General features: G+C 43.8%; 1 protein-coding gene across 3 annotated transcripts in view; it reads left to right on the forward strand.

The window, feature by feature from the left end:
- Window positions 1-16,820, forward strand: part of KIFAP3 (kinesin associated protein 3) — a 66,651-nt gene that overhangs the window by 43,925 nt on the left and 5,906 nt on the right. For 2 of the 3 annotated variants that reach the window (XM_064720461.1, XM_064720462.1), the window contains exon 19: window positions 1,766-1,865. In XM_064720461.1, the coding sequence (XP_064576531.1) occupies window positions 1,766-1,865 (100 nt within the window). Of the gene's footprint in view, window positions 1-1,765; window positions 1,866-3,051; window positions 3,078-16,820 lie in introns of all 3 variants that reach the window. The other variant, XM_064720463.1, reaches the window with a different exon arrangement.

The raw sequence follows: 16,820 nt of genomic DNA on the forward strand, positions 1-16,820 counted from the left end.
GCCTGGCTATTTAAAATGCATAGTCACTTACTTACATGGATTGCTTTTGATCTGAAGTGCTGCAGGTATTAAAGTGATAATGCTGCTCCTCATTTCAGTTCAGTGGAGCATACAGACTAGGAGGTGAGCTAGAAAAATTTGGCACAAGCCTTAATAAAGGCTATTTCAACTTTCCTTTCACTTCTTTGGACATTTTCTCTTTGTGTGATGTCACAGGGCACCCCTGTCCTGCTGAACATGCTGAGAGACAGGAATATTGATCCCTGCCAGAACTCCTGCTTGTCAAGTCACTCCTTCACATACTGTACACACATGTCTGCAATTAGAACATGGCCATGTACAGCAATCTGATGCTGCTAAAATGTGGGCTGATCATGGCTGGCATTTTTCATTTGCAATCTGCTGCCTTGCATTCAGTCACTTTCCCATGAGGTATTATCTTCTAAATGAATCTCTGTAGCACCTCATCAAATGTCTGTTAGAAATCTAGATGTGTCAATTCTATTCCTTTTATCACTTGTCACTATATTATCTTCAAAAAACATCAGGTAAATTCATAAAGCACAAGGAGATTTGTTTGAATGCCAGAGTCATCATCTCTAAGCCCTTGTGTCTGTAAGTAACTTTCCACTGCTTCCTGTGCAGGCAGTTTTAGTAGTTTGGAAACCACAGAGGTTAAGCTAAGTGGCCTGTGACTCCCTGGATCTTATCTCTCTTTCTTTAAAGTGGAATGGCATTTGTAACTTCCTAGTCATTAGGAATCTCTGTGTTCCCTCTCTTAAACTCTTCATGCATCAGTCTGGGTGTACCTGTTCTGCCCTGCTTTTATGGGGATGCTTTCTGCACTTCAGCTCTGGAATGGTTTTCATACAGTGATGGAGACAAACTGATGTAGGGGCTGTTTAAATGAAAGAGCTTGTTTTATCTGATTAGAGCCTAATACTAATTACCAAGTAAGAACTGTGCCCTTAATATTAAAAAGAAATGTATTTTGTGAATGGGAGCAGCAAAGAGTTCAGCTGGGCTCTCATTCAGCTGGGGTCAGTTCAGTGACTTTACTTCAAAGACACTCTCTGGGTTTACACTGATGGAACAGAAGGAAGATGTTAGCTCCTGATCTTCTTTTCCTCATAAAGCAGGCAGAGACTGTGAAGCCTTTAAGGAATATTTCTGGCTTTACAAATGTCTGCATCTTCACATGCCAGTGTTGTAATGTAAAGGGAGCACAGAAAATCTGTAACCTGTATTTTTGAGAGGATATCACAGGAAAAGCCTGCCCTTGTTGGAAAGAGCTCTGAGATATTAAAAGATGGGCAAGATAAATAAGTTTGAAGTCACTTTCTTGTTTTCTCCACAAGTTTGAAGAGATACAGTGGTGCAGTATAGAGTCTGAACAATTAAGATCTTTGCTGCTTTTTTATTTTTATGCTGCTGGCCCACATTAATGTTTTACCTTTCTCATTACTTGTTTTCTGTGCTTACTTTGATGGGTGAGACAAGATTTGTCCTGAAAGAACTTTTATAGTCTTAAGGAAGAAGGGAATATTTCTTAGGTGCAGCATTTTTCAGGGCAGTGGGCTGAAGCTCCTTGGAGTCCCAGTAAGGACTTCTTTGTACTTGAAGTTGCTGGGTTTCAGTATTATTGTTGATTTTTGTTCCTCACAGAAATATTATAAGTTAAATTCCTTTTGAATTGCTAAAAGAAACCAGGACAGGGTTTTTTCCCACTTTCCCTCTTGACAAGTGGCTGTATTTTGTTTTCTAGATGGGCTGATAGTCCCTGATGGAGCAGTGAGTCCTGATATCTTTGGGGATTACCAGCTGCAGAATGGAGACCTGGTTGGGCAGCACCCCTTCTCTGCCAAGTAAGTAGCTCCTACTGAAGAATTCTTAGCATCCAACAAGTTTCTTTTAGGGCTTCATTTGTAGTGCTCAGTAATTTTTGCCCCCATAGCAGTAGGAATGATTTACACTGCACAAGCAGTTCTAGTCTGTTGTCTGAATCACGTGTCTGTTTTAACATCCTAACATGTTGTAATACATCACAGCTTCCAAAAAGTGTGGAATAGAATAATAACACAGAATACACCACCTGTTATGACAACTACTCAAATACTCCTCAGAGTATTTGGGAAACATTTAGAGAGAGGCTTGAGATGCTGATCATCCAGATGATGTTTGTTTCCAATATTCCTAAATTTAAAAGTCTTTCAGCTGCTGTGGGTTTGGTGGTTTTTGGTATTTTTCCATTAACCTAAGCCTTCCCAAGGTATTCCTGGTTAGATCCCTGAAAATGGGCTGTAGGGGCAAAAAGCATCAGCTTTTGCTGATATTCTTGGAGATCTTTCTCTGAATTTCCCCTCTGCTCAAAGACCTCTCCCTCTCAAAGTTGGCAAGCTGTTCCAGTTTGAATTTCTGAATAAACTTCTCCCATGAGTTCAAAATAGAAAAGACTCATTTCCAAGAATGGAATCTTCATAAATCCTGATGCTGTAGAGTTTAGGAAGTGCCTTTTATAAAAACATGAATTCTGTGCACTCATGAGCAGGAAATACTTCAAACACTTGATAGTCAAGGTACAGCATTCACTTCAACAGGATCCAGTATCTGGATATGCCCTGCCCTGGGGCTGAAGCTGTTTCTTTCCAGAGGAAGAATGTTCTTTTCACCACTAACACCTTATATTTGTAAAATGTAAGTCATTCACAGTATGTACAGATGAAGCAAAAAAGATTTTCCTCCCTTACTTTGGCTCCTTGTAATTAATCAAGGGTGGTGAACAGTTACTTTGGTTGGTTTATTCTACCTGTGATGGCCCAGAAAGCTGAACACTGAGTAAGGGTTGGAGTGGTGGTAACAATATAGAGACAAATTAAAATAACTAACATGCTCAGGGAACAAAAAAAAGCAGGATTTGAGATGGATCTTCTGAAAAAAAGTAAATATTTATACTCAGTAAGCATCAAATCCAGAGTAGTGTGAGGCTGTGTTTGGGAAAGGGGATGCTGGTGCCTGTGCTGATCATTTCCAAATGTTCAACCTTTGTTGCAGAGCTTGCAGGTGGGAGAGAAACTGAGGTAAGTGTGAGCTCTGTGCTGCTCTTGGGGTCTCAGTGGGTGATTCACCATTTTTACCTTCACAGTAGACACACAACCACGAGGTGATGGATTTCTCTCTTCACCAGAACATTGGAGGCTGCTCCCTGCAGATTTTGGGGAAAGGTGTGTAGGGTAGAGCTTGTAGACTCCTAGAGAAGTTTACTTAGTTAATTTAGAGAAAGTCCCAGTCAAGATACTCTGAAAACAGAGTTTTCAGCTGGGAAACCAAAACCATCTTCAAGGTCCTTGGTTAAAAGTGAAGGCACATCAGTCAGCCTCAAATTGCAGTCCCTCATCAGGGAGCTCCAATAGTAAACTTCTTTTTAATCTGATTGTATTCCAGCTAACACGAGTAGCAAAATACATCTGGTGTATACCTAGTTAAATTAAGTATTGGTAGAATTTTTATTGGTAGAATTTTTATTGGTAGAATTTCCTTGCATGTTTCAAGGCAAGAAAATTCTGCAGGTTGGCCCATTGCTGATGGCCTCTGGAAATATTGGGAATTCTGTTTTCTAGGAAGATTTCTTTCCATATGATTGCTCCATGGACTTATCTGCAGCCCAGACACACAGACTAATTGGAAACAGTGTGGAGTGCTGCAAATGTTCTGTCTTATTTGTAGCAGAGCAGGAGTGAATTGTTTGATAGAATAGATAGTGGCAGCTGAGTGGTGAATCTGACTGCTCACATGTGGATCATTATGGGCTGGAAGTGCCTGGCGCCAGCAGCCAGGATTTCCTGATGCTCAGACCTAATGTAAAATGCATTAGTGCTCCAAGGCATGAGCCATGGAATTGCCAGTCCCATGGGTCTGGAGCTCCCTTTTCCCAACTGGAATTGGTGTTGGAAGGTAAAACCATACGTGCTACAGAGCCTAATTAAAAATAATAGCAGCAAGTCAAGGCGCTTTTTATGTGTTATATAGTGTACATTTCAGCCATAGCAAAACATAATTCTGGGGGATTTTTATGCTTACAGTTTAAAGCTAACAAGAACCTTATGTCAAGGATTTATTTTTAACCAGTTCCAGCTTTTAATAAATCAAGATTTTTGTTATAAAAAAAATGGTTCATTTTTTCTATTAATAATATTTGAATATGTTTTCAGGAAACTTTTTTAGCAAGAAAGCTGAGTTGTGGTTTTCATAGACAATTAGCAAGTCAGTTAATAGTAACATGTCTTGGAAGTTCAGAGAGAGATTGGTAATTATGAGTAGATTCTTGGTTTTGGTCTTTTAATTTGTTATACTTTTTCATTTATTATACATTTATTTGTTATGCCTCTGTCTTCTGGTCTTTGCCTTTTATATTAGGCTTTTCAATTCTGTAATAGAAGCAGTTTTTGCTAAGCAATGGGGTGAGTTCTGAAGTCTCTTTGTCATTTAAGAGAGAGTCTCTTTGCCACTTAAGACCACCCTGTGAATTTTGAGGTAGGTAACAACCATGAGCTGACTTCTTGCTTCTCAACCTTGAATAATTTAATCCTTTCTTCTCCTTTCTGCATTCCTGTGAGAAAGAATGAGGATATGTTACCTCTTTAATTTCTCTGAGGCTGTTTCCTGTCCTTGCAATGTGCTCAGAGTGTGGATCAGGACTTTGCCTTGCCTCCAGGAGGGCTGGAAAGGCAGCCAGAAAATCCCACGTTTTTAGTGGCTGCACATCTGAGAAACTGAGTTTGTGTTGAGCTGGTGGTGGTGCCCTCAGTGCATTACCAGTGTGTTCTGATCACCATCCCAGTTTTTGGAGCCAAAGAACTGTGTCTGTGAGGAGTGGCTGTCAAGGACCACAGTGAAACTCAAACTGTCTGGAAGATTTTCCCTGTAAGTTCTGTTTGATAACCCAGCCCCCATCACCTGCCATGTGTCCTTTTGTTACTCCAGTTCCATTGTGAACTTCCAGGGCTGGGGGATGCTGTTCTAGCAGAGCTCCAGGGCACCCAGAAAACTCAGTTCCTTCTCAAACCAGGACACTCTGCCATGGCAATTCCAGGCTGCTTCATTTGGGAAGATTCAGGGCAATTGGAGCAGCAGCTGTGTCCAAAGGTGCAGTTGCTGAAGGGGTTGACTCTCCTGTGATGCAGCAGGGATGCCACCAGCATCTCTTGTGGAGCCCCTGGACCCACCCACCCAGAGCTGCTGCACAGTCCTGGGAGGGTAGGGAGATGCTTTTGTGAAGCACAACAGGAATTCAAAATAGTTGAATTATGGATAGGCATCTGCACTCACTGAGTTACCACAGCCTGTTCTGCCTGGTCATTTTCAGGAGGGTAACATGAAGTGGCAGCATTGACAGCATCTCTTGATCTGGGGAAAGAGGCTTTTTTTTCAAAGACACTGCCTTCCCTTCATGGGATATCTTTTCCTTTGACACCTGGAGTAGTGTTACTCTCAGAGTTGAGAATGCCACCTCACATCATCATGCACTGTGAAGTAAGGAACAGCTTTGAAGGGGATTGTAAAAGTCTCTAGCCCTGAATTCACTTTGTAGATTTGCTTGCTGTTCTGGACATGTCCACATCCTGATAATTGTTATTTCTGTTATTTGTCATCATGAAGCAGAAGCAGCACAACAGTGAAGACCTGTGCAGCTGCCTTTTGTCTGATAGTGCCACCCTGGGAAATGCTCTGTTTCTGGGGATCTAGCCTGTGTGTTCTGCAGCTTCTGTTTACAGCTCTTATCCATGAACTGTATTCTTAGTGCTGTTGTACTGTTACCTATGAGGCCTATAAATAGAATTATTTCAGAATGTTACATCCACAGGAGCAGTGATAAAGCCCATAAACAGCATCTCTTGTTTTCCTCAAAGGTTTGGAGCATAATGCAGACAGATTGTAAGGTATGTTTTCCATTCAGCAGAAAAGATGTGGCTGAGGAGGTTGTTTTGACAGCTTCTATCCAGGTTTTTTTCATTGGCTAGGAAAAGACTTTTATGATTAGATTACCAGCTTTGAATCATCTTTCTGTCTTTCAGGAGCAGATGGGCATTAGGCATAGATTTGAAATTTTCATCTGTTATTAAAATCTGAATTCAAGGTTTCTGGTTCTGATAAGGCTTAATATTGAGTGAAAGTTTTATGATTGTGGCAAACAAAAATCCCTCACCTTTGGCTGATGTGATGACAGCTTAGTGTCTGAGCTGCAGGGGATAAAGAGCAGCTGAAAGACATCTTCCAGAATCTATGGCCATTCATCAAATTTTAATCACCTTCTGGAGACTAATTACTTTCTTAAGACACAAACATAATAGTGATGGCTAAATACCTTATAATAGAGATAGCCACAGTATTTTTCTTGCCCCTTGGGGAAGAGGCAACTTCTTAACCTTTCCCAGCTACAGCTAGGTAATGGTACAAACTCTGAGTGCAAAAGCCAATTTTTGGTTAATATCCTCAACAGAGCTCTCAAATCTTCTCAGTCTGTAGCTTTGAAAAGATTAATAGTTAGGAATGCTAGAGCTGGCCAGAACTCTTTTTCTTTTTTTTTTTTTTTTTTCCCTGAGGAAGTTTTTCACCAGTGCAGGATCCTTTAACCTTGTTATAAAATGCAGCAGAGCTGCCATTGCTCAACCTCATTTTGTGTGAGACAAGGCCTTGCTGTGTGAGCTGTTCCCAGCAGTGCTCATGTGCACTCCCAGCTCTTCCCAGCAGAGATCTGACTGAGGCTTCTCACAGAAAGCCCTGAGGTTTGGCACATCAGGCACAGCCAGTTTTATGGGCTGACTGCATGTCTCTGTCCTTGGTGGGACATCTTCCCTCTGCCTGGATTTACAGCCTGAAGCTGTGCCTGCATGTCTTGTTTTTGCCATGGCAGGTCACTGGGATGTTCTGGCAGCTCAGTGCCTGCAGCCAGGCCCTGCTCTGTGCTCCCCCAGGGAAGCTGGGGCTGCTCTTGGCAAATTCCAGGCTGCACAGCCAGGCTCTTGTGTCTGGCCTGGATGGAAACCTGGCCACAGCTCCTGGTGCTGCAGCACTCTCACTGGAACTTGGCTCTTCTGGAGCTGAGCTAAGCATGTGTGATGTCTGCATGTGCTGCAAGGCCACACTGAGTGACAAGAGTGCTCCTGTCCATGGCCTTTTTTCACTTGGAAACCTGGGAGCTTTCATGGTGGAACAACCCAGAGCTGCAGCCTTTCACTGCCATTGATTGCTGCACTGTGGTGTGAATTCCCAGCTGGGGCAGCTACAGGAACTGCAGATGTGCACTTTGTGATGATTATCAAAATGCTTTTAAATTATTGTACCTGTAACTTGCATCCTACTTGGACATCTGGAGCTGTCTTCCATATAGATCCTCATCTTCAATTAGATTTGCTGAAGGAATTGGTGATCCTGGTGACCCTGCCAGCGAGTGTGTCTCATCCACCCTCTGTTTTCAGTAAAGTTCAGCACAGTTTATTTAGAAGTTGGAACATTCCCTTCCCAGCCTTTCAGGAGGTAAGAACCATCTTGCAGGCTGTCTGTGAGGGTGAGAACCCCTCTGTTAGCAGGGATCAGTGACAGAACAAACTGTTCCTTTAAACAAAAAATGTTCTCATGCAGGGTCTGTGCTGAGAGTCCCCACATCTCTTTCCTCCCCATTTGAAGAGTCAGTGATGCTTCCCTGTCTTAGAGGTGGACATACAATGAGTATAAAATCTTTTAATTAATGGAAAGAAAACCTGAAAGTGTATAAATTACTATTACAAGATGATTCTACTTTGAACCATTTTACCATAATGCTGTTTCTTACAGCTCTGGGCAGAATTTCTTCTTTTCCATAGTTAAACCTTATTTTAAAAAACAAAACCCAACTTAGTTGCTATTGCAATATGTTCAGCAGAGTTGTACTCAGCTTCTGCCATTTGGACACTATTTAATTTGCATTTCCCAGGAGAATTAAATTAGGTTTTATTAGTAAATTGGGCCTATAACCTTGCAGGCAGGTTTTATTAGTTTATCACACATCAGTATTAGCAAATTGTAAATCCCACTGAAAGGAATTTGAAAAGGCCTTAAAGAAAAGACCAGAACCAATGAAGTTCCTGGACACAAATAAGGGAGTTTATTTTGGTTGGCTCATGTATTTTTCTTTTAATCCCACAAAAATCTGTTAGTGGCAGCAGAGTCACCTTTTTTATCATATTCTGTTATCCTAACTGTGCCTACAAGTTTAGTTTTATAAAGTTAAAGGCACTGACTATTCCTGGGGACCTGGCAGAGATGTTTTGTTCCTCAGTGTCTTTGCAGGTGCTACATATTCCTACATACAAGAATTGAGATTTTACATCTAAAAAATGTGAGAAGCAGGTGGGAACTGCTGCCTTTTGGAGGGTTTTGGTCACAGTCTGGGACAAGTTTATTGCAAGACTTCACTTGTCTGCTCCAGGTAGCTAAAATGACCCAAAATTCACTGTGTAGTTATTCCCCTTCAGCACTGACATGTGGCAGTGGTGCTTCCAGAACAGCAAGGCTTCATTGCTGACAGCTTTTGAATGAGAGCTTCAATTTCTTTGTGTCTTACAGTAATTTATTTCTCCAGCAGTACTAAACTAGAGCTCTCTCTCTTTCTGGTTTGGTGGGTTTTTTGGGATTTTTTTGTGTGTGTTTTTTTGTTGTTAGGAGTTTTTTGGTTTGGTTTTGGGGTTTTGTTTTTGGGGGTTTGGTTTGGGGTTTTTTGGGGTAGTGGTCATATTCCTGCTGGCTGTTACTTCATTATTTTTTCACACTGTCTGCTCAAAGCCTTGTTTATAGAAGTGCTGCAGCCTGATCATATAATCCAGTTTAGGTGTCACTAATAAGTGTCTGACCAAATTCTGCTGTTATGCTGTGGGCACTTTCTGGAGCATTTTTGAAGACAGGAGTCTGATTATTCCAGAGTGAAGATTTTACCCTGTGGCAATTCATCAATGTGATTTTCCCAGAGTTTGGAGAAGTTCTGCACCACTGAAAGATTAGGGCTGTAATTAAAGAATATCCATAAAAGGACAATATTATTCACATCCAATATTTGATCTAAAACAACTTTTGAATGTACTTGTGTGTTCCATTTGTTGTCAATGTGTTCTTAGCATGAGGAGGAGCTCCCAAGAGCTCTCCATGTATCCCCCACACAAAGACAGTGCTCACAGTCCTTGGGAGCTGATAGCCAAGGTGGGCAGGGAAGCACAGGTGAGGGAAGGGAGGGAGAAAGGAGGGGAAGGGAGAGGGAAGGGAAGGGAAGGGAAGGGAAGGGAAGGGAAGGGAAGGGAAGGGAAGGGAAGGGAAGGGAAGGGAAGGGAAGGGAAGGGAAGGGAAGGGAGAAGGGCAGCTCCTCCTTGAGACTGAGGTGCCAGGGCTGGAGCAGGAGAAGGGCAGCTCCTCCTGGAGATTCAGGTGCCAGGGATGGAGCAGGAGAAGGGCAGCTCCTCCTGGAGATTCAGGTGCCAGGGATGGAGCAGGAGAAGGGCAGCTCCTCCTGCAGATTCAGAGACCAGGGATGGAGCAGAAGGGCAGCTCCTCCTGGAGATTCAGGTGCCACATCTGGAGCAGGAGAAGGGCAGCTCCTCCTGGAGATTGAGACCAGGTGTCACAGCTGGAGCAGAAGGGCAGCTCCTCCTGGAGATTCAGGGGCCAGGGATGGAGCAGGAGAAGGGCAGCTCCTCCTGCAGAGTCAGGTGCCACAGCTGGAGCAGGACAAGGGCAGCTCCTCCTGGAGATCAGATACCAGGGATGGAGCAGAACAAGGGCAGTTTCTCCTGGAGATTCAGATACCAGGGCTGGAGAAGGGCAGCTCCTCCTGCAGATTCAGGTGCCAGGGCTGGAGCAGGAGAAGGGCAGCTCCTCCTGCAGATTCAGGTGCCAGGGCTGGAGCAGGAGAAGGGCAGCTCCTCCTGGAGGTTCAGGTGTCACATCTGGAGCAGGAGAAGGGCAGTTCCTCCTGCAGGGTCAGGACCCAGGGATGGAGCAGAAGGGCAGCTCCTCCTGCAGTCAGGTGCCACATCTGGAGCAGGAGAAGGGCAGCTCCTCCTGGAGATTCAGGTGCCAGGGATGGAGCAGGAGAAGGGCAGCTCCTCCTGGAGATTCAGGTGCCAGGGATGGAGCAGGAGAAGGGCAGCTCCTCCTGGAGATCAAATACCAGGGATGGAGCAGGAGAAGGGCAGTTCCTCCTGAAGTCAGGTGCCAAGGCTGGAGCAGGAGAAGGGCAGCTCCTCCTGGAGATCAAATACCAGGGCTGGAGCAGGAGAAGGGCAGCTCCTCCTGGAGATTCAGGTGCCAGGGATGGAGCAGGAGAAGGGCAGCTCCTCCTGGAGATTCAGGTGCCAGGGATGGAGCAGGAGAAGGGCAGCTCCTCCTGCAGATTCAGGTGCCAGGGATGGAGCAGGGCAGGGCTCTCCTGATTCCTCCCACAGTGACCAGACCACACCATCTCACCAAGGTGTGTGGTCTGGAGCTGGGAAGGATCAGGTTGCCCTTGTTTCATTTACTGTAAGAGAGGTTTAATTGCTCCAACAATTGCAGCAGTATGGGAGAGATGAAATAGCTTGCTGGGGAATATTTTAACAGTGTTAAAATAGCAGAGTTTTTTCAGCAAGTTGCAGATGCTGTTTGGGAAGAGAATAAGTATTGAGGTTTTAATGCACTTCAGCTCTTTTGGAATACAGGATACTTGGGCCTCTTTTACTTGCAGTCACTTTTTTTTACATTTTTTTAGTTGCTTTTTATTTTATTATATTCCACCTGCAGTTGGCCTCATTTAACCATCATAGTTTAGGTGGCTATTAAGAATTTTAAAAGAATACCCAAATGCTGTAGCAGTGAGCTCAAGTCCTTTGGAATGTTTTACCAAAAAATCCCCCCAAACCTGGGCCTGTCTCTTCTGAAATGTAACATTAATTAATTCCCACGTTCTGTCTGCTGCTCAGTCCCTCCAGATGTGCTACTAGGAATAGACTGGCTCCCTGCTTACAAGCCATCTGGGCTCTGTAAACTGATTTGCACTTATATTAAACAATAAGTGAACAGAATGAGGAAGAGTTATTAAAGCAAATGTACATTGCTTATAAATCTCAAAGTAAAATATTAAAATGCAGTAAAGGGGAATGGAATGTGCAAATGAAGACCTGCTTGTTTTTAATGAGTTTGGTTGTGACCTTCTCGATTTCAACCAAAAGAAAAGAATTTTATTTTTCTCTTTAAAAATAAAAAAAAAAAAAAAAGAAAAAGAAACTATAAAACTGCTTACAGAAGTATCTGAGACAAAAACAAGGAAATATAATGTTCTAAACTTGACTGGTCCAAACCACTCAAGCTGCTGTGACAGCTCATAAAACTGAGAGTAGTTTTTAACTGGACTCTGTTTTACATTGCCAGAGTGAATTTTCCTTGCAGGAAGTAGCCAGAAGGTTTATTTAGTTTCCAGACTGCTGCTTTGATCTTTCCATTCTGTCACTTCTCAGGTTACATAGCCCTTTTTCACTGCAGTAAATCTGCAACAGTTAATGAGAATAAAATTTCCTCCTTCTCACTGATCACATGCTGTTAAATGCCAAACCACAGCCAGCAGCATATTTGCAGAATTCGGCTGCACTGTACAAAAACAGCACAATCAGTTTAATCTTGTTGGTTTTGTAATTCATTTTATTGAGCTTTCCTTTTTCAAGTGACCTATTTTATCAAGACAAGTGGTTGCAAGGCCAGATCTGGAAGAAAGATTTAAAACTGTAATAAAGTGAGGGGTGTTTTGTGTGCTGGGTTTAAGCATGCTCACAGGATTCAAAATTAAACTTAAAATGAGGAGTTTTAAAAAGGCCCATATATCAGTGGGATATTTCTTGTGGTTATTATCTGAACTGAACATGTGCTCTGAGCAAGTCTCTAGCATAAAAATTAATATATCAAATTAATTTCTTTGTCAAATACTTAGAATTGTTTTGATTCTAAAATTTTATTCTGATTCTGTGTTTATCAGTCTCAACCATCCAACTCCGAAGACTGACCCACCCTTTTCCCTCTGGAAAACCAATGATGGTTTTTTAACTCTGAGATTTAAAAATTAATAAATGGGCTTACAAATTTTATTTGCCTTTGGGATTTTGAACTTTTAAATTTTTTTTCCAGTACTCCCCGATCAACCTTTTTGGTCTGGTAACGTTTTATTTTTCATTTGTTTAAGTTGAGTTTTTTATATAATAATGCTACTCCAAGATATAGATCTCCAAAAACACATTCCTTGTCTGTATTTGTATCTGCCTTGTTTCCTGATATATCCAATGTTATTCCTAAGGAAAAAAAAAATCAATAAGAGACAGAGATTTATTTTCTTCATGATTTTCACTAAAATCTTTGCTGATTGTGATAGACCTCAACAAGATTTCACTAGGGCCCTGTGCTGATACATAAAAGTGCTTGAAATCAGGACAATCCTCTGTGGTGGTAAAATAATATTTAAAGTTTCTTCATCAGCAGTAACACTGCAACTGCATTTGCTGCGTGTGCTGGAGCGAGCGCTGCAAATCCCCCAGCAATGTTCACTTGCAGAAAGGCTTTGAAAGCTTTTATTGGCTGCAGCTGGAAGGCAGAGCACAACAGATTTCTTGACTCTCCCTCCCTCCTTCCCTCCAGCATCTGGATCCTCATCCCCACTGGGCTGCCCTGCAGACAGCTCGGTGTCACCAGTGCCCTGTGGCCTTGCTTTGGTGCACAACAGGGGACTTTTGTCACCATTTGTGTTCGTGGACAGAACTGAGTGGCTGTGCTTGGGCTAGAGGAGTTGGTGTAAACATTTAAAGGGAAAATTCTCCACCAAAAAGCTGCATTTTTGCTTCAGCTGCTTGTCTCTGAGCACATTTTCAGTGAGCTGCTCTGCAAGGAAGCAAGGAACAGTTCATGTGTGGAAATGGGAAGGCTGATGGAAGCTGGAGCAGATCCTGATGTGGGCAGTAACACCAGTCATCTCTGTGAACCTTCATCTTATTCTGCTCAGGCATTTTCCTGAAGCTTTCTGTGCCCATCCTGGCACTGAGCTTGCTGGAGACAATTGAAAGAGAGGTGTGAAAGCTCCCTAAGCCAGGCCTGTACCTCGTTCAGATTAAGGCAATATTCTCTTCAGTTTATGGAGTTGACACTTTGGACTGTGCAGGCAGAGAGGGGGAGGAAAGGACATCTTGCTTTTTACTGCCTGTTCCTTGGGATTTTTTAATTTGTTTTAGTTCTTAATTAATTCTTAAGAAATGGATGTATCTAATCAGTGGGTTTGGACAGTTGGTGAGCCAAGAGCACAGGAGATGTTTCTGTCAGGCTTGGAATGGAAAGCCAGAGCTCTTGATTTCCGTTCCAGCTCTGTCTGTGCACTTGACCTTTTAAGAAATGCTGTAGAGAATGGCTGAGCAGCTCCCTGTGTGTGTGGCAGAGCTGTGAGCCTGGCTGCAGGATTGCCCTTCACAGGAACTGCCTGGCTGCAGGACACAACTGCAGCCTTTGAGCTGCTCTTCTGCCCCCTGGCTCTGCTGGGGATTGGTTGCCTTTCTAGCAGAGCACAGATAATCTTTTTTACTAAAGCCTTCTCTGTCTATGTCAGTCTAATTTGAGTCTTCTCATTAGTGTAGTTTGGCATTTGGCTGTCTTTAATGTCTGGGGTGTTTTCTCTTGCAATACTCCAGTGGGAAACTGAGGTCATGGAGAAAAGGAGCAGCTTGTCCAGGATCACACAGCAGGTAACTGACAGAGCAAGAACTGAGGCCAAATCCCAGGCTGTGTTTTCAGAGCTACAGCTTTCAAGCAAGGCTCACACTGAATTTGGCTAAGCAAGGTCATTTGGTTTTGCTTCAGTGCTTTCTTACTATTCAGTTGGGAAATAATTTTTTTTAATGCTGCCTCCCCCCCAGTGAATTTTGGCATGGTTATTGCTTGGTGCATAGCTGGAGCCTGACACAGAAGACACAGTGCTCATTTCTCCACCATTGTCAGCTTTCCATTTGTTTGTAATTAAATGGCAGAAACAGCAGTATTGTGCTGAGATACAACTGGGCAACAAGTCCAGAAGCAATTGGAAACTTGAAGTCATTAAGCAGACTGAAGAAAGCTGGATCACATGGAAGGACAGACATGATCATATCCATAAAAGCTGTGTTATGATGCATGAGGGAGCTAAAATATTACTGCACAGGTTCATTTGGATATTTTCTGTCTTATGAGCAGGTACAATATTACTGTTTAAGGGATACTAATGCTAATGTAGGGATGGACTTGGGTGATTGATGCAGTGGGCACAGTCACAGACACTGCCACAAAACTCCCCTGCCATTTGAGCTTGAAGAATAAAAAGCATGAAAACAAAAAGCTTCACAGATAGGGGAGAACAACTTGGGGTCATGAGAGGCAGAATTTAGGAGATTTGTGGTTTATAGTTTAACGTCATTACCAGCAGTGGGACAATCTACAGTTACAAGACATTATATAAAGAAACATTGTTTTTTCCTCAGGCTTCTCATTTGTATGGAGTTTCTCCATAACCCATGGTCTGTGCTCTTGCTCTGAAGGACAGAAAATTTATGGTCAGTGAAGGGAAACCAGAGGTAACTGGCTTGTAGGAGGAAATGGGATCATCATCTCAATCCCTGGATTTAAAGCAAGGGCAGAAGGAACAGGCCTGTGTCCCTTTGTGATGCCCTTCACCTGCCACGGCTGCTGGTGGCAGAATGGGGTCCCACCCAGCACTCAGCTGCCAGGGGCTGTCAGCAGAAAGGCCACAGAGCCCATGGCTTCAGGAGCTCTGAGCCTTGGCTCACCTGTGAAGGTTCCTTGGTACCTGCAGAGGGTTGGCTGAATGTGTCAGACCTGCAGGCAGCTTTAGAAACTGGAGTCTGTGTGTGTTCTGGGGGATTCAAAACCATTTCCCACCTGCACACAGTGCCTTAATCCCTGCTTGTGCACTGGGGCAGGGCTGGGTGCCCCAGCTCCCCTGCCTCTCCATGCAGAGGAAACCTCAGGAGAGAGGGAGGGAGGGAGCTGCAGCATTCACCAGCCATTCTGCTGATGGGGCTGGCAGGGCTGAGCATCCCCTTTGTGATTACACTGCCCTGCACTGCAGTCCTTGTCTCACACCAGCTCTCATCAACACTTCAGCAACAAACAAAAACACTGAGATGAGGGAAAAAATACAGCCTTTGCTGCTGGCAAGAGTTCTGATCTGTGAGCTGCATCTCATTTGTGCAGGTTGTAATGCTGTGCTTGTCTGGAGATTAGAGACTGCTGTGCCACTGCCATGGCTCTGGCACCTCCTGAGGGGAAGCACAGCCTCCAGTGCTCATCAGAACATGGTTTGTTTTGTCTGCTACACACAGGAATCAATCCAGCATTGTGCAATCCAGGGGTTCATGGCAGCAGAGTTTATAAGGGAATGGGATGGGAACTGTGCTGTCACACATGAGTGGGTTCCTGGAACAGAAAATGTAGAATTTCAGTGATGTGCTGCTGAAATTCTGAGGTGGGGATGGCTTGGGAGTGAAGAGTGATTTTTAGGAACAGTAATAGCCAGGGTATAGATGGAGAAGGTACAGAGGAAACAGTGGGACTGCTGTGAACTGTACTGATACCAGGCTTCTGAAAGATGCTCAGAACCCCTCTGGTTCTAACCCCTTTCTCTGATCCTCAAGAGGAGTTTTGGAGAGCTGCAGGTGTGATGTGTCAGCAGAGGCTGCCTGTTTGCACCTGCATGGAAACCTCCTGGCAGCTCACTGGAGAGCTTTGGGGGTGAGTCCTTCACTGGGATTATTGGTAGGGCTGCTGATGAGCTGACAGTTGCAGGTAGTGTTTGGCTGGTCTGAGCATCTACATAATTAAAAATCTACAGATTTAAAAAAATTAGATTTTATTTTTAATAAGCTTATAAATCTTGTATCTCCACTGAGTAGCTGAGAGCCTCTGAGACATGAGGGCTTGTTGATGCAGAGTAAGGCAGGAGGACTGACAGGGTTTTAGAAGTAGTTTAGAATGAAAAAATTAGGGATGAAATCTTGGCTCTGGTGGAAGCACTCTGTGTTTAGCTTGCAGTTCATTTTCAGGGAGCAGTGATTCCAGGATGCCTTAATTTTGGGCAGAAAAAAATGAAATTTTGTCCCTAAAGTGTGAATTCCTAAACTGATATTTCACCCTCAAAGGCTTTTCCAGAGCCACTGTCACAGAGGCAGTGACAGTCTGGTACAGTGTGTGCCAAACTGCTTCAGACCTGCTTCCCAGGCAGTGCTTCCTGCTGGGACCACTCCAAATCCAGGATCCTACTGGGGGCTTTCAGCTGGATTTCAGGTGTTTACTTTTGACCAAGAATCTCCCCAGTGATGCTGGACTTTTCTTTCTGAGGAATTAGTACCTGGGAATTAGGCTGTGGTTTGAGCTCCTGTCAGCAGCAGCACTGCTCCCAGTGTGAGCTCTGCTGTGGACAGGGTGGGGGTGTGCAGTGCCAGGGTCACTCTGCACCCTGGTGTTAATTACCCAGCTGTTAATTACCCAGCTCTCCTGATACTGGGGAGGAGCACAGACACTTGGAAGGAAACCCCAGCAGAGGATTCCCCATGGAGTGCTCCCTGTGGGAGCCTGCTGGGCCTTCCACACATCCATGAGTTCTGCCTAGTTCAGGAGGGTTCTGTGGATGCAGCAGGATGCTGGCTGCCATTTCCTGCTGGGAGACAGCACACAACTGCTCTTTACACCTTGAATTCTGTCAGGGCACCTAACATCCTGCATGGGTCTGTGAATTTGGATGCTCT

This window comes from Zonotrichia leucophrys, chromosome 8 (assembly GCF_028769735.1).
Source record: "Zonotrichia leucophrys gambelii isolate GWCS_2022_RI chromosome 8, RI_Zleu_2.0, whole genome shotgun sequence".
Lineage (NCBI taxonomy): Eukaryota > Metazoa > Chordata > Aves > Passeriformes > Passerellidae > Zonotrichia > Zonotrichia leucophrys.